This window comes from Anser cygnoides, chromosome 5, assembly GCF_040182565.1.
Source record: "Anser cygnoides isolate HZ-2024a breed goose chromosome 5, Taihu_goose_T2T_genome, whole genome shotgun sequence".
Lineage (NCBI taxonomy): Eukaryota > Metazoa > Chordata > Aves > Anseriformes > Anatidae > Anser > Anser cygnoides.
Genome location: NC_089877.1, coordinates 32,754,418 through 32,775,202, shown reverse-complemented (window position 1 = coordinate 32,775,202; position 20,785 = coordinate 32,754,418). Strand labels below are relative to the sequence as shown.

Genomic DNA, 20,785 nt, shown 5'->3' with positions numbered 1-20,785 from the left:
ATGTACGGTGTTTGTGCGTTTCCTCCACCTCCTCTCTCAGGTTGTCTTCTCCTTTCTGTCAGCTCTCCCGGGTGATGGTTGGGGTAGGCCTTAGAGCATCCTCACCAAAATCCCCCATTTTGGAGAATTCATCACACCTCAGAGAACTGGGGTGTTTCCCTACAGGAGTAGAAACATATGAACTTAATTTTTTTAAAGAAAGGATATGTATATAATTATATATAAGGAAAAAATACAGGTATTTAAACACCATTGGTAAAAGTCATGCATGTATATGGTGTCATCTCCCCCCCGTCCCCAGATGTGCAACATCCAGGATACTTAAATGATAAAAACCTCAAGAAAATAATAGAAGCAGGTCTTGTGCGGCCCCTGAGCGAGCAGGCTGTTCTGTGGGGTAAGACAAGCACGCCCCGTGTTGCAGACTGAGTGTTGTAGAGAACAGCGGGCACTGGGCTCTGTGTTCGTGTAGGTGACCTGCTGTACCCATGGAGGGGGAAATGCGCGGGCAGCAACTTTAGGAATAAGCCATGTCCACCCTGCATGTCTTGTGTATGCCCTAGGCACCGGACAGCTCTACCTGTGGTCTTCAACACTACCCTTCTCCTTCAGTGGTTTAAATAAAAACAAAAGCCCAACCCTCTTGCTTTATTTATAAATGTGTTTTTATACTTTTGCCTCCAAGTAAAATAATCCTTTAAAATGTCTTTTTTTTTAATTTGAAAAAATAAAAAGTTGTTTGGTTTTTCTTTTTCTTTTTTTTTTTTTTTTGCACTGTGAGGCTTCCCCCCCCCGTGCGGGAGCTGTTTTTAACTCTGTATTCATTTGTACTCCGTGTCTTAAACTGTTTCAATAAAAATGTGATCATTTGGTACAGCCGTTCCTCGCCGGCAGCACCTGGGGGCTCTTTTTTTCCCTCAGCCCGGGCCGGGGCCTCCTCGGGGGCCGGGATGGGGCTGGCTCCGCGCCGGGCCGGGGGCGGAGCGCGGGGCCGGGCCGGGCCGTGCGGGGAGGCGGCGCGGTCATGGCGGAGGGCGCGGCGCTGAGGGCTGTCAGGGGCTGCCTGGCCGCCTTCCCGAGGGACGCCCGCGGTGAGCGCCGGGCTGGGCCGGGCCTGGGCGGCCTCGTGGCTCCGGCCAGAGGCGCGGGGGGCCGGGAGGAGCCCACCGGGGAGCGGGGGGAGGCCGCGGGGCTGGCGGCGCAACCGCATGGGGACGGCCACGCCTGGCCCGGGCGCCGTCAGCCCCTGAGGAAAATGATGCGTTTGGGTTGTCTTCCGATGTGCAAAGCGGCAAAGCAAAGCGCCGTTACGGCTTCTGAGTAGCTTCTCGCCGTGTCTTTGCTGCCACCTCGGTGGAGGCTTTATAAAGGCTTTTATCAGAGGTGAATCCCCTGTAACACGCGGCCTTCCAGGCGGCACGGCTCTCCCGTGGGCCCCCAGCGGGGATGCGTGTGGGGGGAGTCTGGCTGGCAGCAGGAGGGTGCCTGCCCCTGGCCCAGAAGTGCTCTGCGACAAGGTCAGGGCTTTAACAGAGTGACTTAGGGAGTCTGAGGGGCACCGCTTGCTCTCAGTGACCACCAGTGGTTTGGGGTTTAAAGCCACTTAGAGCTCTAATACAGGGCGCGTCACTCGGGACACGGAGTAAAACTGCTTCTCGTTTGCCTGGACAGAGTTGGGGTGGACGGAGTCTGTGCCGTATCTGGATAGGCCTCCGTCCCCGCTGGAGTTTTATCGAGAGTGGGTGAGTCCAAACAAGCCCTGCATAATTCAGAATGCCATCAGCCACTGGCCAGCTCTGAAGAAATGGACCTCAGCATACCTTAGGTAGGAATGAGCTTTTGAGCATGACTTGTGTTCAATTTAAGTTGACCCCACTGAAAGGCCCTTTGTTAATGTTTTTATTCATGAGATTATCTCAGATTCCTCTGTGCATCTGTATGAAGGTGTTCAGTCATCTTCTTTACACAACGTCCAAAACTCAAGTTTAAATTTCTTCCTATGGACATACTACCCTGAGCAGTTCAGATTCTGTAGGAAGGGTGAGTATTTTGACTGGGTACAGCCAGTAGACTCGCGTTATCAAAACTGAGTCCATTCCTAGTGTCCTGACGTGTGCTCCACCCTGTATCCCTCAGTTAGAGTGGGGCTGTAGTGCTGTAAAACCAGACTGACTTGTTTGTGACCAAGTGCATCCTGTTTTTTTAAAGAAATAATGGAGCATTTTAACAATGTCTGAATTTTAGAAAAGCAAGTTCTTTTCTGAGAGGGAATTTTTGGTTAGACCTAACATAAATGCATTTTTAAATTAAACTTCTCATTGAAGTGTGGTCTATTAGTCTCAAAATGTATGTCTGTCAGTCCCTGTCTACACTTTCTCTCTCAATAGCTTTTTTACATAAGGCCACACAGATTTGGCTGGATTGAGTGGTCCTGAGGATATCAGGCTCTGGCACAACTCATGAGAAGTGACTAAAGAGCGCCTTCTTTCTGTTTCCTCTGAGGAAAAGGGAGATACTTCATGAACTCACCTCGTAGAGATGAGAGAATTCAGAGAGGCAAAAGACACTCCTTTTGCCTTGAATGCAAGGAGCAATTGGAGCAGAGTCCTTAATAGACAGTAGAAAATCTTGTCAAAAGATAAGCATCTACAGAAAGCCAGGCTTCTTATTTTTGCTGCCCATGAAGCATGTTGTTCTTAAAGTAACCAGCATCTAATACACGAGCCAATTACAGGTCTGGCCATAAACTTTTGATTTATTTTGCAGGGAGGTAGTAGGTCCCAAGGTAGTGAGTGTGGCAGTAACACCAAATGGTTATGCAGATGCGGTGTTTCAGGACCGTTTTGTCATGCCAGAGGAGCGCCAAATGCCTTTCATGGACTTTCTGGACATTGTGGAGAAGAAAGTGACCTCTCCCAACGTATTCTATGTGCAGAAGCAGTGTTCAAACCTCACTGAGGAGTTCCCTGAACTTGTCTGTGATGTGCAGTCTGACATACCATGGATGAGTGAGGCACTTGGTAAACTTTCTGTTTCTCCTACATTAAGTAAAATATTTTTTATATAACTTTAAAACAGTCATGCCACATACATGATTCTCTTACTGGTTACCACTGCTCAGTTTGGTTCCATTCCCTTAGAAAGGAAAACTGGTGAAATAATCATAGAGTAATCCTAGTTTGGGGTTTGGTTTACTCCAAAATCAGCAACTTACTTGTGTTTTGTCACCATCACAATGAAACATTATGGTGGTAGTGCTGTACAGCACTTCTTTCTATGTAGTGGCTTTTTTCTGGTTTAGAGTCATGTTTGGACTCAAATTTGTGCTGTTGCTACCAAAGTTATAAGAAATGAGTGAACACACACCCTCGCTTTTGTATCATTGCAGGTGTTTGTTTCTCTTAAACTTTGTTCCATTGAAGTTGGTTTCTATTTTCCAGGATATATTTCCTTCAAATGTTAATTTACTATGAGCTCACGTTCCTTTTGCAGCTAAACATAAATGTGCTGCAGTTTCTCTGTGAGCTAAATCTTAGGGATTCAGGATGTGAAAATGAAGGTTGTAACCCTCAGTTTGGCACTGGGTAGTGAAGCCTGATGGGCGCTACAGTAGCTTCCCGTGCAGACGCTACTGTTGCTCACAGAGTGCTATTTGCAATGGAAACTGTCATAGTTAGGAAGGTAGCTGAAAGATAGAAACAAACCAATTTGCCAAAAAATTATTTAAAATGCGTTTAGACATGATGCTTCAAATTCCCTTTTTGTTGAAAACATTTTTTTTTTTCCCTAACCATTCAGGGAAGAAGCCTGATGCTGTGAATTTCTGGCTCGGAGAATCAGCTGCTGTGACATCTTGTAGGTATTGTATGGCGCTGTAAGTCTTTTCTGTGCTTTCAGTACAAGTTTAAGCAGACTTGGTTTGAGTTAGTGGCTCAGTAGAATGGTGTGTTTTCTCTGACAGGGCAGTTCTACTGTAACATGCATTCTTTCAATTGCTCTTCTGCAGCCTCTCGCTGCTCTTTCTCTGGGTGCATCTTCTGGATGTTGCATCAGGCAAGGCACTGATGATTTCCGTCCTGTTGGTGTTGAGGCCAGCTTAGGTGTAAGTCAAACCAGATCCATCTGTGCCAGGCCACAGGATGTTGTCCCACATGTAACTTTCTTATACAGCGCATGAGAGAATGCATGAAATTGAGACAGGGTGTGCTTTGCTTGGCCAAAAACTTCAGGTTTTGTAAGAGTATTTGAGAGCCAGAAATCCCACCTGCTCTCAAGTGCCAATCAGTTGACTTCATAGCAGTTGGCTGATAGTGTCTATCCCGGATGTCATCGTGTTTTTGTAACCTGTATTTGTGTATTTCTGATAAGGTGATTTTGGAACTTGCTTGCCTGAGTACATTTGCTACATCATATTGCTGGTTTCCACTCCCACTGGCCACAAGAGGAGGAAGTGGCCTGATAATTAGAAGATGAGCTGATACTTTCAGGTCACTGTAGTTTTGGAGGTAGAGAAGGAAACAACATTGATTTTATTTTTCTCTTTTTACATCTCTTTTTTTCTAAATCTTAGTACATAAAGATCATTATGAGAACTTGTACTGTGTGATATCTGGAGAGAAACATTTTCTACTGCATCCACCGAGTGACCGTCCCTTCATCCCATATGGTACACAATTTACTATGTGTGTATGTCTGGTGGCTGGAAGGGGGAGATATTAAATGCTGAAAGACATAAAAATGGGGGCAGAGATAACATGTTTATACAGTTTTGTTTTTTTCCACTGCACACAGAAATCTTCTATTGCGTGCAGCACGTGGTTTTGTAATGCAAACGTTATTCTGAGGTCAGGTTTTCCTGCCCTATAAAATAATAGGTTCAATGACACTTCTTGCAATCTCTTTAACTTTAGAATATTTCAATTATTTGTGTCTTGTCAGTATGTAGCATGCCATCTTTGATGTTTAACAGGTTTGAATTCTGCCTGATCATCCTTTTCTTTAGGAAAAAAAAAAGCCAGGAAACTAAAAAGCAAGTTGTAATTTAATGAAATATTTAAGTTACTAACAGAATCTCTGAAAGCTATATAAATGAACAAAGAGATTCTTATGACAGCATTACTTTGCCTGTTTTCTCTTTCTTCTTGTTGTTTTCCTGGGTACGCAGTAGTCATTTGTTCTGTTACAAAAGTCATCTAGACAATTGACAGCTTAACTCCGTGCCTTATATTTTTTTTCCAATTCTTTGATTTTCAAATCTTCAGATCAGCTGAATGTAGAATGCTATATGACACTAACGTAATTTTGCCTCCGTACAAGCGCAGCTCTGATGTTGTAATTATACTGTTTTTATTTTGTTTACAACATTGAAATACATGTCATATGATTCATATCTTGTAAAAGAAGTGACTGTTAAAGCATTGAACACAGATAATGCTTACATTTTGTAGTGTATAGTAAAAGGGTGACTGTCTTTTTGAACATCAGGTTAATGGAGAGAGACTCTCTCAAGTGATTACAAAAGCACATTTGCTGAAGCAATGGAAGAAAAGCATGCTGCTTTTCTGAAAGTGTCTGAAGTGGGTGATAAGCCCTGTAGGGTGAAATTAAAAGTGAAAGGCTAGCCACAAGTCACTAACAGCTCTGGAAAAGGCCACCTTGCTAGGCTGACCTAAGAAGAAAGGACAGAATATAGAATGCTGGGTAAGTCAGGGATGTGTTTATGACTTCTGAAAGGGAAACAAGATAGTTACTGGAACAAAATAGGACCAGGAGAAAAATAGGTTTTGAGGAAGAGAAGAGAATAATTTCTGCGCGGAAAAAAGGTTGGAGTTCCAAACAGGAAGGCAATTCAGTATTCTGGCTGACTTAAAATAAGGCAAACCAGGAACTAGATAAAAATTGCAATGAACAAAGAGAGGGACAGAAAATTGAAAATGTTTTTTTCTTAATTCTTCTGCCACTTAGTGAAAGTGTGACATGCCCTTCCATTAGTTTCTCTGAGTACTACTCTGTGTTGTGCCATTTAATTCTTCCTGTGGTTCCAGAGCTCTATCAGCCAGCAACTTACCATGTATCAGAAGATGGCTCATATGAAATTGTGGATGAGAAGACTGCAGATAAGGTAAAAATGATATAAAGAATACAGTCAATGTGAAAAGTAAAGCTAGTTTTGCACACTGCTGAGCTCTTAAACCAAGCTTTTTGATGAATATTTAGAAATCCCACATTATTGGAAAGAATTCCCAGATATTTCACTTGTACGTTACTATTTGCAAAGAATACCCAGCTTCCACACAAAAAAGAATAAAATTACTGCATATCTGAAACCACTGATGTCATAAGCTGTCTCCCTTACACCAAACTTAAATAGATCCAGTAAAGGATTTTTAAGTGAATTAACAATAAAGGAACAGATTTAATACAGTGCTCTTCGTTCACCTTTTCTGGTCCTCTACTCAGGGATGTATTTTGCTTTACAGCAGTATCACCCAGTGCGATAAAACATGCCTGTCTCAATGAATAAATTGTGTTTGCTTAGTTGTAGTAATATTTATTTGATTAGAATGTATAGATCTGAAGTCACTTTACAAAAACTCAGCACCCTTTTGTATATAATCTCTCTCTTTTTGTCTGTGCAATATGTGATTAATGCTACAGCTGAACTGGAGCCTGGGTTTTTTTCTCTGTTTACAGAGCGGTGCTCATAGAATCTAACAGGAGCATTCTTGTCATACATACAGTAAGGTGGAGTGCTGAGGTTTGTAACTCTGTAGGGCAAAGAAGAAATTAATGCAGGCAACAGGGATGTTCCAGCAGGAAAGAGGGTGTTTAGTTGACAGGAATCAAAGTAGATCAGAGCGCTTTAGAAGAAGAAAGGAATTTCTAAAATTTCAAAAGACATTTTGAAAGTATGCCATGAGAGTGAAACTTGATGGCTGACATTTAGCAGCTTTTCCTTAATTAGAAATGCTTCACTGAAGAAGGCAAATCTTTGCATCCTTGACCTATTCTCAGTTGAGTGTAGAAAGCTGTGTAGCATGTGTAATGTTTTGCTAGGCAAAATGTGTTTCATAACTAGTGAGTTTGATTGTCAGTTGTTTTCCTGGAATCTTGCTGGAAACGCTTGCCATGGTCAGTACCATAGACATACTCTTTTGCTTTCAGGTGCCCTGGATCCCTCTGGACCCTTTAAACCCAGATCTAGAAAGGTATCCAGAGTATTCTCAGGCAAAACCTTTGCAGTGTACAGTGAAAGCTGGTGAGATGTTATACCTCCCTTCTCTCTGGTTCCACCATGTTCAGCAATCACATGGCTGTATAGCAGGTAAAATACACAAGATTTCCAGGTATAATTTTGAATTGCGCTGGGTGTATGCAGATAAGAGATTCCATAGCAAAGTATAACTGTGACCAAAGGTCCCCTTAATGTTGTCTACCTCCCTTCAAGAAAAAATAAGAATATCTGCAGATGCTGATCCTGTTCTATTCCATTGGGCTATCTTCTTGCAGTCTGTTTTGCTTGTAATTCATGTTATTGTCAACAAGAGTCAGGGATGTATCAGGAAAAAAATATGTTTGTAGTTGTCAGATTAGGAGAAGAATAGTTAATTCAGTGATCATGATCCAGATTTTGTTTATGGTAGGGAGCTGAGTAGTTTGTCTGCCTAGTCTGATAACTGCAAGCGGGTCATTTACATACCTTTCACAATTAAACTGCATGTAGTGCATGACATTAGCACATCAGCAAAAAGGATTTGGGTGAAGAAAAGGAAACCAGAAACACAAGTTTTAGGTGTGGATGTAGACACAACATGGAAGCTACTCTGTTGTTATGTGAGCTGGAATTCTCTCTGACCCAGTCTTTTACCTTGCTAATAAGCCCATGCTTGTGTTACTGCTTCCCTGTGCTTATCAGAAGACTTCCATCTCTTTCTTTGTAGGATGCATCATCATCTTGCTTTTTATTTTTCTGCTTCCCCAGGAAAGTTCGAGAATTTCAAGCATTGCTCATTTGGTACAGGTGGAGGGGTAGGGATGGGAAGTAGTGCAGAGTGTTATCATTATGTCCTCTAAATTTTGCAAGGTTTGCGGAAGTTTTTTCGTTGTTCTTCACCTGCAATAATCCTGCCTGCCCAGACAGAGTAAATAAAGTATTTTGAATGACATAGCATTAGTATTTGTGTTACACCACAAATGCTGCAAACCATTTTTTCAGCATTGGCAACAGTGTGATAAAAAGTCCAGTTAGCTGTAAAGCAGTATTTCTAGTTCTCTTTTCCCAGTACTGCTATATCTGTCCTTAAAGACAGAAAAAGTAGAGTTGTTTCCAGTTGCAAACCCCCAACCACTGTTTTTCTCTGTCTAGCAGAAATGCTAAAGGGTTGCTCTGTTTATTCAGCCTTTTGTTAACTGCACTGCATTCTGTATGCACTTGAAAATCAATATTTTCTTGGTGTGGTCCAGTGGGTGTCAGAAACTAGCGTATGCCTTCCTACAAGAACCATTGGTAAAAGATTATATACTGCTTGACTTAGTTTTTTTTTTTGTTTTTTTTTTTTTAGCAGATGTTACACCAAATTTAAATTGAGATTCAGAATTAAAGCACTGTCTAATTACTCACCATTTTGATTAAGTGGTTAGTTTGCCATCTGTCACACACTCAGAGAAAGAGAGGTTCCTATCCAGATACTAAACTTCGAAGTGTGTTTGGTATCTGCGGCCTAATTAGAAGGAGACATTTCATGTTCCTATGCATTTTGCCAGTTTCTGCTCCAAGGAATCCCAAGGACAGAGTCTAAAGAGGAGGTAGTTTGAGCTGACAGAGCTGCATTGGCAGCAAAGAACTCTAACGTTTGCTCACGTTACCTTTGGCTGTAGTCAAAATTTTACTCATTCCAAAGTTCAGTCACTAACAGGGAAACGCCTGAACTAGCTGAGCTGTCTGAAACATTCTGTGAACGTTTGTAAATCGTTACATTACAGCTCTAGGAATGCCTTTTTTCTTTTTTCTCTCCTCAGTGAATTATTGGTATGACATGGAATATGACCTAAAGTACAGCTATTATCAACTGCTAGATTGTCTCACAAAAGCTGTGAAAGTGTTATAGCAGAGGTGGGAGACTTGAGCTGGCAATCTTCCTCCCTGATGTGATGCAGTCATCAGCATCTGTGACTGGAATACAGACCTGATTCAAGTGAAAAGAACTGAACGCTGAATTATCTTCAACAACGAATGTCAAACAGCTCATGGCTATTTTGCTTGATTTCAGAGTCTCAGGTCAATTGGCCAGGTTTTCTGGCTTGTAAGTAGAAGATGTGATATCAGCATTTTTTAGGACTTTGCATATTGCCCCAGTGATGGTGAACGGAATAAAATTTGAAAGGAGGCAATCCAGGTTCTGGAAGTCCCAAAACAGAAGCCATGACATTTATTCAGGTCTACAGATGGTTTTTGTAACAAGCCAAAGGAAGAATCTGCGCTGCCACCCATGCGTCAGGCTGCATCAGTCCAACGCGTACATCCCGCTTAAGGCAAAAATCCTGTCCAGTTGTGATCACTAAGTTCAGTTGCTGTGGTGTTTTGGTGGTGAGAAGTTACAACTTCTGCAATAAAAGGCCAGTTTAAAAGCTTACTTCTGTACTAATTTCTGACGTTTCTCAAATGATGTGATGCATGGAGAACATCTAGAAGGATGTGCAAAGGTCAGTGGTGGCTATGCTCCCTGTTAAGCTACATATTTTTATTACCAGTTTCTATTTCTTTTCACCATTGTATTTAAATGTAGCTGCATTTTGTTACATCCTCGGTAGTTTTAGAGTTGCTTTGCCATGTCTTCAGTCAACCTGCAAGTCACCTCTACATGTATTAATCGGGAAAATGCAGATACCCTTTAGATAAGTTTGACTATTCTGAAGAATTTTTTTTTTTACCTTTTTAACTTTTTTTTTTTTTTAAAGAAACACAGCTAAAACCTAAAACATCATTTCACCTTGTGGTTCTTGTTCAGAAATTACTGCAAACTCAAAAGGGATTAAAGACAGGCTTTGTTTCATGACTAGATTAAAACGTCGTGTTTCTCCAGATTTTCCAGTTTGTTTGTGCTTACCGTGCCTTGACAAAGGCGCCTGCGATCGAAGCTGAACTTCCCATGGTCTGGGGGAAAGGCCGTGTGAGTATCTCTTTCTGCCACTTGAGGTTCAGGGGTTTAGTCTTTATATGACCAGAAATAAAAGTGCACAGCAGGAGCAAATGACAACTTCTGTCCTTGCAAGCTGGTTGTGTTTTCTTAGGACACCTGAGACGAGGTGTTCGGAGTGGTGTACCTGAACTACATCTCCCAGCAGCCTGTGCTTGCTGGCTGGAGGAAGCAGGCCCGGTGCTTCCTCCTGGACTTTGGCAGAGATTTTAAGCGTGAGAAGCGCCAGGCTCTTTCTGTTCCCGTTTCACACAGCCTGCGTCTCATCAAACACCAGCAGCCTCCTCTCCCCCAGCAGAGCTCGATGGCGGTGCAGGTGACGGTTCTGCCTTCCCTCACGTGTCTGTTCGACGACCCCGTGCGGATCTGCGTGACGGGTCTTCTGCCGCAGCAGGAGGTCACCCTCAGAGCCTGCCTGGTGGACGAGGGTGGGGAGCTCTTCCAAGCCCACGCTCGCTACAGGGCTGGGAGCAGCGGGGAGCTCGACCTGACCCGCTCCCCAGCTCTGGGGGGCAGCTACTCCGGAGTGGAGCCTATGGGGCTGCTGTGGTCTCTGCGCTCCAAAACGCCCTATAAGCGGCTGGCAAAGAGGAACGTCCTGACCCCTTTCTGCGTGGACTTGGAGGTGTATGAGGGCCACGGGGACATGAGCCGGTTGCTGGGAAAATGCACCCATGAGCGAAGTTTTTTAGGAGAGGGAGTGAAGAGGATTTCAGTCAGAGAAGGTCGGCTTAAAGCAACTCTCTTCCTCCCTCCTGGTGAGTTTTAATTCCGTTCTGCCTTTCCAGGTGTGAGTTGCATCGTACATTGTGCACTGCAGCCACTCAGCAAGCTGGCACAAAGCCCCCATTATGGTTCCCTCAGCTGGCACCGTGTCCAGCCGCTGCCATCCTCCCAGCAGCGCAGGGCAGCCACAAGCTTTGCCCAGGCGTTGCAGAGGCAGGGGGTGCGGTGAGGGCAGCAGCAGCAACGCGAGGCATCTCCTGGCTTCAGCTGAGCAGGGAGCAGGACCTCTCCTGGCTGAGGGACCTGGGGAAAAGTGTGCTTATTTCCCAGCTCTTCTGACAAGCTGAGGGGGCGGAGGCCCCTGGTTTTGGCCAGGGCTGTAAGGTGAGGAGTGAAGAGATGAGGTGGGAGCAATGGGCTGGGGTCACAGTAGGTCAGGGCTGCTCCAGCAGCTGCCACAGACTCTGGACTTGTGTCTCTGTCTCTCTTTGGCTTTGGGAAAGCCAAAGGAAGAAGTCTGTACCCGCTCAGCTGAGCAGCTGAACTGCACGCGATATTTAGAAAGATGGGGGACAAACAGGGAAGGCAAAGCCTTACACAGACATCACATTTGCAGAGTTCTGTATAGAGACAAGGATGAGACTGGATCCTGAGTAAGGCTCTGAGTCCTGAACTGTTTATTTTCTTTGAGCAGTACCTAAATGTGAGTATCTTGCCCTGGAGCAAGTAAAAAGTCCTCTGCAGCTACTGTGACACCAAATTTTGTTATGGAAAGTTTCAGCTGTATCTGGTGGTAAGAATGGGCAGAGCAGCAGCAGGAAATTAAGATCATATGGCTGCAGGAGGAGAACTGAGAAGCCCAGAGGTGGTTACCCAGATGAGACTGAAGCCTGAATTGGTGCATGTCAGTGATGGCATTTGTTGATGCATTTCATAAGTCAGGTGTTCCCTCCTCGGAAAAGCTGCTAGCACAGTTACTGAAAGAACTCATGTAGTGACACTGCACTTAAATGAGTCCCCAGTGGCCTGACAACATCTAGGCCAATTTCAGCTGAACCTGGTGGTGGGAAAACAATGCACAAAATACAAACTTCCTATAATAAATTCCTAGACAAGAGAAGAAATATCCAAATTAGCATTCTTACAGGGAGAGAGGTGCTGTAGGGTGAACTCATCTTCATAATTACACAGCAGAGAACTGACTAATGGAGAGGGACTGTGGAAACTAGGTTTCATACTCTGTGCTGCTCACAGAAATGCTTGGGATAGTCTGTATAGGAGACAATCATACAGGAGAGGGAATAGTAATTTCTTTATAATCATCTCAGTTAATTAGGCTGGGAAAAAGAGTCCAGTTACATTTGAGTGTGTGCCTCAGAATGAGAACCTACATGCATAAAGCTTCAGAGGATGATTTCCTTTTGATATCTACAGTCTGTATGTGCATTGAGGGGGTGCTACTGAAAAAGCAACTCTAGAAAGTTTTCTTTGTGAGCGTGTATATATATTTATCTCTCACTGCAGGACCAGGACCATTCCCCGGACTTATCGATTTGTATGGATCTGGAGGAGGTCTTGTTGAATACAGAGCAAGTCTTCTTGCTAGCAGAGGCTTTGTGACTCTGGCTGTGGCTTACATGGCCTTTGAAGATCTACCTGCTATGCCAGAGATTCTCGAACTGGATTATTTTGAGGAGGCTGTACGCTTTTTACAGAAGCAGCAGCAGGTAGGAGACAAATTATGGTACTTTTCCTACTGGAAGCTACTCTATAATTTCCTAACGTGAAATGCTATAGGTCACTGAATGCAGCTAAGTTTCTGAGATGTAAAAGGAGAGAGCACGTTCAGACAGCATGATCTGAGGTGGAAAACACCATGCCTCAACTCCAATTTTGCAAGTAGTTGGATAAAAGTTTTGCATAGCACCTTATGACAGTCCATGGAGTGTTGTGCAAACGAGTATTTGTGTCATATTTATATCAAAGTAGTTCCCGGGCTAGAAGTGCAACTTCTTAAGCACAAGATCTTTTTTTTATTTTTTAAAAAAACAACAAACAAACACAAACAAACAAGAATTTAGAAGGGAAAAAAATCCTTTGACTTTTTCTACTATTTCTGAGAGGTTTCTGATTCTGAGTAAGTTTCACAGGGCAGTAATAAAATGCTGTAACAGCAGGACATTTTAACAGTTATAGTACTGGAGAGTATGCCATGTTTTAAGAAGCTGGGGTGGTATTAGGATATGTATGTGGGATGAGAAAAACACTTATGGCAATATATCATAATACTTAAGCCAAAAGAGACCAAGAGAAATTAAATATAATTTAAGCTTTGAATGCAATGCTACTTAACGTGGTTTTCATTTCACGAAGTTGATCATGTCAGCCCAGGGTATGAGTAGTTGATAATGGTTGTTTCAAAATTGTTCGTGTTGTTCCTCATCGAGCTGTAAAACTTCCAGAGTATCTTACAAGGCGCACATTACAATGTGAATTTGGTGTGAAGAGCCTTCACTGTAAATAAGTTGATTTAAACAGTTGGGCTGTTTATGCCCCAGGCATAATCAACCTTGTGTGTTCCAAGACAAGACAGAAGATAACAGGTCAGCTGTAGGAGAGTATGAAAAAACAATGGCAAGAAAGAAAATCAATGCATGTAAACCCATGAAAAATTGGTTTTCCACAAGGAGCCTGAAGAGAGCAGGCTGGGACGAGTGTTTGGAGGCAAGAGCAGTAAAATGTTCAGTACTGAGAGAAAGTGTCAAGCCAGGATGCAGAAGAAGCAAAAAGGCTTTGTGCATGGAGTTCACCAGGAAGAAAAAGTGTTATGGGGGAAGAAATGCAGAGTTCATGGTCATCCTTCTGGAGGCTCAGCAAAGGGATCAATATGGGGGAGAGAGAACGTGAATGGAGAAAGGGCAAAAACCAGAAGGTTTTAATCATACAAGGAGTGAGGAAGCTGAAGAGGGGGGAGATGTTATGTCAGCCCAGGATATGAGTAGTTGATAATGGTTGTTCCGTAACTGTGTTTCAGGTGAAGGATACTGGGATTGGCGTTTTGGGCTTGTCTAAAGGAGCTGACCTAGCCCTTTCCATGGCCACGTTCCTACCTGGCATCAAGGCAGCTGTCAGCATATCTGGAAGTGGTTTTAATTCTTTCATTCCGCTGCGGGGGGATGGCTTCACTATTCCTCCCCACCCATATGATCTGGGGAGGATGAAGACCAGTAATGAGTCCGACCTAGTAGATTTTTCAGAAATCCTAGATGATCACAGGGACCCCGCAACGTGGCATTGTCGCATTCCCTTGGAGAGGTCCTTGGCCAAGTTCCTCTTCTTGTCAGGGCTGGATGACATGAACTGGAAAAGTGACCTGTATTGCCAGGATGCTGTTCAGCGCCTTCGGCACTGTGGACGGAAGGTGGAGTTTTGCTCCTATTCTGGAGCAGGGCACCTCCTGGAGCCACCATACCTGCCTCTGTGCCAGGCTTCCATCCACAAAGTGCTTGGGTTGTTTGTGCAGTGGGGAGGACAATGGAGGGAGCATGCCAAAGCCCAAGAAGATGCGTGGCACAGGATACAGGCCTTTTTCTGGCAACACTTGATGGACTCGGATATTCCTAAGAGCAATCTGTAGTAGAAGTGTCGCTGTCAGCTATGGTGGCAGGGTTAGTATTTAATTTCTCACTGTTTTAGGGCCGGAATCCTGGAAAACTGTTCAAAGCTTCCTAGCCTACCTCTCTCTAAACACCATTGTTGCATAATTGTGTATTTTCATTTCTCAAATAATTTCCTGTTTTTGAGTTGAATTTTAAGTGTCATCTGTCCCCGGCTACACTGTAGACTGGCGTCATCTGATCTGTCTGTGCTGGAGCCGTCAGTGAGAGCCCACCATCCTGTCATGCAGACTGTGTTTGTGCCCAGCTGTCTTTGCTTTTGGTCTCCAACCCTCTCCCTTGGTAGCGGGAAATACTCTCAAAGGAGGAGTCCTTCACTGAATTGTTCAGTATTACACCTTTAATTACCCTAAATATAAACAGTGATTTCTCAGGGCAACACATCTCAGTACATGTATTCACCTTTCCTCTTGGTATGTCATTTTCTCACATTCCTTAGTAAAAAAGATGCTACGGTTCTGATCTGGACTGAATAAAGAGGCACTCTTCTGACTTATTCTGAAGTGCAGTGACAACATTTTTTTCTGGTACTTCAAAAGCCAGAAGAAATTAATCTTACCCTGGTTGCACTGGTTGTATGTCCTGCTGACTGCAGATACCTTACATGTCAGATGGAAGTTTGCACTGTGCTACTCAACAAATACAATGTGTACGTGTGTATGCACGCTTTACTTGAAATGATCTGAATGAAGTCTTTGAAGACTGTCTTTATGCCTGTAAATACACAGGCAGCAATCCTGGTGCAGTCACAAGCTATCCCTTCACCTGGCTGAAGAGTTTCTGTACAGGAGTCCTTACCTCTTGTCAGGAACAAGAATGGGGGAGTTTGCAGAAGGGTTCTGCACAGTGCTCAAGATGGGGGTGATGCAGGTGCGTTAAGCACCCGCTTTTGAATGTTGAAGCTTAGTTTATCCCTGTTTTGGGGAGGAAAAATAATACCATGGCTGCTGCTGAGTTCCCAGGAGCCCCGTGGAGCAGTCTGTCCTCGCTGTCTTGCTGCTACAGCAGAGAGCTGTGGGCTCACTGGCAGCTAGGAAATGCCACGCTGGAGAGAGGACTGAAGCTGCCTCCTGGGGAAATGTGCATTAACCTGCCCTCTGCTGAGGTCCAGGCCTGGTGAGGACAGCTGGGATGTACCTCTCGCAATTGCAGGGTACTGGCAGACAGCAGCTTGCTGACATTTTCCAGAGATCAGATGGTATCAACTGAGCAAATTTTGCCTCCTGGAGCAGTCGAGGCTCCCATTCTGACCACAGAAGGCAGCAGGGGGTGGGGGTCCATCAGGATTTCTGTTACTACCTCTTCATTTCTCTTTGTGCTCTGTGTGCCTTGTGTCCTGCACAAATTGTGGTGGTTGTAAATGTTTAGTGAGTGGGTAGGACCTGACAGAAGAGCAATGTGTAGCACCAAGGGAAGTCAAACACATTTGAGCAGTTCAATTTGGATAAGGGACATTTTCTTTTCCCTCATTTGTCTCTTTTATTAAAGCTGTCAGAAAAGCCTGGGTTTTCCATCCAGATTTGTCTCTGACTCAGGCCGCTGTACTGTGAGAGTCTCTGGAAGATGAATAATTTTGTTCTGTTTTTACTGAACACGGTGAGGCTTATGCAGTACTGTGTGTTTTGTGGGACAACATATTATTTTAATCCCTTCTGAGATGAAGACAAACTTTCTCAGCCTTCAACATGCAGTTAGCAGACCTGTGTTTTGAATTAGGATATTGTGAGCTTCTGAGAAAATAGATTTCCTTTAACAAGAGGAAACTGCAGTTAAAAGGAAAAATACTTTGGGCCAGCAAAGGAACAATGGGTCAGCGATGCTTCCTTATGGTCTGTTACGTTGCTGGTTTCAGCAGTCACGTTCAAAGAAATCATTGCTGCAACAAGAGGAGGGAGGGAGCTGCAGGGTGACCCCATTGATGACAGCACCACATAAAACCTCTTTGTTGGTCTGAAATTAAAGCTTTGCTATCCAGTTGAAGCCCATTTATTTACCACTTGGATGGCAGCTGGCAAGAAAGGTCGAAAAGGCTGATGAAGAAGCAAGGAAGACTGAAAAAGCTGATTTAGCTGAGCAGCTCTGTGCCATATACAAACAAGAAAATAGGTCAGCCAACGCAGTTGCACAGGGTATTCATTTTAAATCATCTGGTCTGTTTAGAAACTCAGTTTTGAAAGTTATCTTCAGGAAATAGAAGCTGGAAGGAGACTAGCATCAAGTAATTGGAAATGGCCTAATTTCAATACAATGCTTCTGCTTGTTCTTGAGCATGTTCTGCAGTGACAGAGCTTTGAACTGTTAACATTTCTTCTGCTGAAGGGGTGAGTTAGACGAGTGGGGCTAAGATGACATTTTTCCAAGGTTTTCTAAGGTAGTGGCAAAGATTGTACTAATCACAGCCTGTAGAGTCAGGCAGCTTTGCATAGTTTCTGCAGGGTTACAGAGGACAGACAACATTATTTAAGAACAATGTGAAAGTTACAATTTAATTAAAGTTAATAGATCTTCAGCTGCAAAAGAGAAACCATGCCAAGCACAACTGATAAAGGTAATAAAAAGGGGACGGGGAAAGCTTTTGTTGTAGTCTGCTTGTAACTGAAAAGTGCTTCAGATGAAATAGCAGATCAAAAAACTAGCCTGAACCAAAAGATCTTGACTTGATGCTTGTATCAGTCCTTTTGTTTAGCACTGCACATCTTAATGAGAAGAGCTTGTGACATAGCTCCTCAGAAGCTGGGAAGCAATCTTCTCACATGTAAGCTGACATGGGAGAGATGAAACATCTTTGTGAAGGTACCTATACATCAAGTCCTATGTCTCTGCGGTAATGGCTATTTGAGACTTCAGCAGAATTTTACCAGGAACTGCGCTGAACAAGGAGATTTCAGTGCAAATGTGCTCCTGTAACAACAGGAGCTTCTGACCCGGGAGAAGCAGCGTCTCTGAATGGCTTCTGCAAGCAAGCTTCTTTCATGGCCTCAGGGCAGAAGGTTTGAAGTGAAAGTAGAGAATATGTGAGGTGTAATTAGAAGTGCTCTTTCCCCATCCTCTGTTTCTGTCCCGTGTGTTTGGCAGCCTAAAGACGATAGGGAACTTTTTTTTTTTCTTTATTCAAAGCTTATCCAGTTCTCTAATACATTACCAGATCATGTGTTATCAAGCTCTAGGATAGGACCACCATTTAATGACAAAATAATAAAAAAAAAAAATCAAAATTTTGGCTATGGTAGTATTTTGCTAAGAAATTTATAATTCTACCATTTCAGAACAAAAAAATCACCATTCTGCACTTTTTAGTGCTTTATGTATGTCATTTGGAAATGGAATCTGAGCCAAGTGTAGTATTTAGTGCAGAAAAGGCGATATTCTGACTGAAGCTTGGCTAGAAGGAAAATTAATGCTTCCAATGAACTAACGCTCTCTGCAGCAATTTCTGTAAAACATCATTGTCATTTATCATCGTCCAGACAAAATATAGGGATTCTAAAACTCACTGTTTTTTCAGAGTCTTTAAAAATTGGCTGTGCAAAATGTACATTAAACATAAAAATGTCTGTGCCCTGACTCCAGATACCACTTAGAGAAAATAATTAAATAAGTTGCATTCTATTAATTTAGGCTTATATTTTTTCAGTGTCTTAAGCCACTGAACATTTAACACCTCGCATTTAGACTCTAAATTTATGTCTACATTAATGTCACTTTAGTTAAAACTTGTGGTTTCCTGTTCCAGGCTGTTGAAGAATACCTTGCTGCCCAGAGGGATAGCCATACTGTTTTCCTGCTTGCTGATCAGAAACCCAATCCTGGAAAAAACCAAACCAAAACAAAAAACACAAAAGGAGATTAAAATGTTTAGCTGGGGCAGAGGAGGAAGTGGCAGGAACATGCACTGGGGTATCAGGTGAGCCTTTTGGGGTTGCTGTGGCACTCTGCCAATCCAAGATAACTGAGTAGCTCTAGCTGAGCTTTTGGTTATGTTTGTAATAACCGATCCAGCTGATTCTAAATTCTGCTGCAGTAATCAGCTGGTTTGATCTTGCCATGGGAGCCTGTAGGTCACAGAACAGACAAGGCTAGGTACAGAGCCAATTGTTGTCTCAAAAGACAAACTGTTATGACCGAGCAAGAACAAAACACTGGAGGAGCCATTAGGCACACCAGCAGAACGCAGCTATCTGTAGAGCATTCTTGTTCATAGCCAGCCTGCTCAACTTTAAATTTCTGTTGACAGAAGTTGCAAAATGCCAACAGTCCCAGGAAGACCAGGTTCCCTCCCTGTGTGACGTCAGAGAAGTACACAGGTGACAGTGCAATTTGTACATAAAGATGTATAAAAGTGATGCAGTTTGTCTTGGAGTGAGATAAAAAGGGCAAATCTTTCAGTCTGCTATCTCTGATGCTCTGTGAGAATCTCCTATGTAGGTTAGGTTGCTGTTACGTTGATAAGTATGTGCACTGGTTGAGCTGCCTCTGTTCACAAATTCTGGATGCTAAGGCTAAAAATTCAAGTAGGAAGCACTGCCTTTGAGGTCAGACCTTGACACTGCAGAATTTGGGAATGACCATGTGAGCTGGACTCACTGCATTTGGCCTGCAACCAGCCATCACTCCCTGCCAAGCACTGAGTGTGACACAAATACCAAACTTCTGTGCTCCTTTGTGCCCCTGACAGAGTATTGCTGATGCTAGATTTAAATTCTCAATTAGATAAAAACATATCTGTCCTTTACTTCAACCACATCAACTGTGTTTCCAATTGGTCCTCAAAGCATCTTTGATTTTATAAAGACTGTGAATCTGTTGAGAATGGTCCCCCACTCTGCACAAACAAACCCACTCTGTGTGACTTACCATCACACCAGTGCACAAGGATCCTATTAGGTGCAATAGAATAGCATTGGACAAATTTATATAGGAGGCATCCTTCAAGATTAGCTAAATTCAAAGACACTGCCTCTGCCTCTCAGAGACCCAGAACCACAAATTATATGAGCCTGGAGGAGGGCAGAGGGTTCTGGGGAATTACCACAACGGACTTGCCCTGTTCCTGCACTCTTCTGTGGACATCTTTTTTGACCACTGGCAGAGTCAGGATGCTGGGATAGATGGTCTTCTGGGCTGAAGCAGAGAAATCAGTTCTTGTTTGTATGTTTGTTTGCTACATGGTGATTTTTTATTTATTTTTTATTACTATGAATATGTTTGCTTTTGTAATGGAGTTCTGTTTCAGATTTTCAGAAGTCTCACACCAAGTTTTGCTTTAGTAGACTACAGCTGCTTCCCCCTGTTCATGCTCTGGCACATAACCCCACCTACTTGTTCCTAAATTCTACACTTTACTGCAAAGCAATAGGTGAAAAGAAACCTCAGCAACTGTGAAGTTAAAAATAGGGCTTGCTCCTGTGCAGTGATAACAAGTGATTAGAAAATGCAATAATCACCCAGTGAAAGGAGAGCAAACATGAGCAAAGCAGAGGAAGAGATTTTGATTTTCCTTATGACACCTTGTCATTTGTTTCTTGTGAGGGTTAGGAGCTTTTCCTTATCTTGATGTAACACACTGTGAGTCAGTGTTAAGGTGCCTTTGATTATAACCTCAAAATGCTCAGCAGATTCACACCTGTTTCTAATGTGGAGACAGTCCTATCTTGGCCATCTGTCATGTCAAGGATTTAATCAAGTTGTCTTTTTTATTTCCAGGGAAACTTACATGATACTAATATTCTTGAAGATGGGAATTTTTAGATGACGTGCACAAGAGGAATAATCCTTTTCAGTTTGTGGCAAGAGTGGGTTAAGAGCAGCTGAACTGTACACAGGTCATGTGGTATTAAGTCAGGAGCAAGCTCTTGGTCCTTCCATGCAGCACCATTGCCCTGCAGCACTTGGGGCATTCGTCTTTCTTGTGATAGGAGTAGCAGTGTCTAAAGGAGGAGAAATGAAATATTTTTGGTATCTTTCTCACTTGACAGAGACCTGATTGTTACATCAAGTGGACACCAACTCTCAGTAAACCCTCCGTTAAATCCCCAGCATGCAGCCCTGGGCTGTTGTCAAGGGCTGCAGAGAGAACACGCTGCTTTATCTTTGGGGATGTGCCACTGGAGTGTGTGCTGTCTGTTGGAAAGTGGAGCATGATTATGTTGTTTTCCAGTGAAAGGTATGTTTCAAAGGTCCTTATTT

The 20,785-nt window shown here is 43.2% G+C and overlaps 2 protein-coding genes across 5 annotated transcripts; both read left to right on the top strand.

Moving 5' to 3' along the window:
- The first annotated feature begins 959 nt into the window (after window positions 1-959).
- JMJD7 (jumonji domain containing 7) lies at window positions 960-9,632 on the top strand. Its single transcript, XM_048064982.2, has 8 exons — window positions 960-1,091; window positions 1,672-1,825; window positions 2,767-3,020; window positions 3,799-3,855; window positions 4,571-4,666; window positions 6,045-6,121; window positions 7,165-7,324; window positions 9,019-9,632. Exons 1-8 carry the CDS (start codon window positions 1,025-1,027, stop codon window positions 9,105-9,107), a joined length of 954 nt encoding a protein of 317 aa, XP_047920939.1. The 5' UTR covers window positions 960-1,024; the 3' UTR covers window positions 9,108-9,632.
- On the top strand, window positions 9,571-20,709 carry LOC106043049 (acyl-coenzyme A thioesterase 1-like). 4 transcript variants are annotated; one of them, XM_048064980.2, is made up of 4 exons: window positions 9,571-9,702; window positions 10,083-10,954; window positions 12,447-12,649; window positions 13,957-15,095. In XM_048064980.2, the coding sequence occupies exons 2-4, from the start codon at window positions 10,501-10,503 to the stop codon at window positions 14,557-14,559; spliced, it is 1,260 nt and encodes a 419-aa protein (XP_047920937.1). In that variant the 5' UTR covers window positions 9,571-9,702; window positions 10,083-10,500; the 3' UTR covers window positions 14,560-15,095. The 4 variants fall into 4 exon arrangements, with proteins under 4 accessions (XP_047920937.1, XP_013047790.1, XP_047920935.1 ...); XM_013192336.2 differs by lacking the exon at window positions 9,571-9,702 and adding an exon at window positions 20,575-20,709 and having other exon boundaries at window positions 9,827-10,954; window positions 13,957-14,590; XM_048064978.2 differs by lacking the exon at window positions 9,571-9,702 and adding an exon at window positions 18,333-18,442 and having other exon boundaries at window positions 9,827-10,954; window positions 13,957-14,590.
- The last annotated feature ends 76 nt before the right edge of the window (window positions 20,710-20,785 follow it).

Excerpts from the sequence above, each read along its gene's own strand:
- JMJD7 (XM_048064982.2), top strand. The coding sequence starts at position 1,025 with ATGGCGGAGGGCGCGGCGCTGAGGGCTGTCAGGGGCTGCCTGGCCGCC. Across the intron at positions 1,092-1,671 it reads CTTCCCGAGGGACGCCCGCG|AGTTGGGGTGGACGGAGTCT; the intron begins GTGAGCGCCGGG and ends TTGCCTGGACAG. Across the intron at positions 7,325-9,018 it reads ATCACATGGCTGTATAGCAG|TGAATTATTGGTATGACATG; the intron begins GTAAAATACACA and ends TTCTCTCCTCAG.
- LOC106043049 (XM_013192336.2), top strand. The coding sequence starts at position 10,501 with ATGGCGGTGCAGGTGACGGTTCTGCCTTCCCTCACGTGTCTGTTCGAC. Across the intron at positions 10,955-12,446 it reads AACTCTCTTCCTCCCTCCTG|GACCAGGACCATTCCCCGGA; the intron begins GTGAGTTTTAAT and ends CTCTCACTGCAG. Across the intron at positions 12,650-13,956 it reads TTTTACAGAAGCAGCAGCAG|GTGAAGGATACTGGGATTGG; the intron begins GTAGGAGACAAA and ends ACTGTGTTTCAG.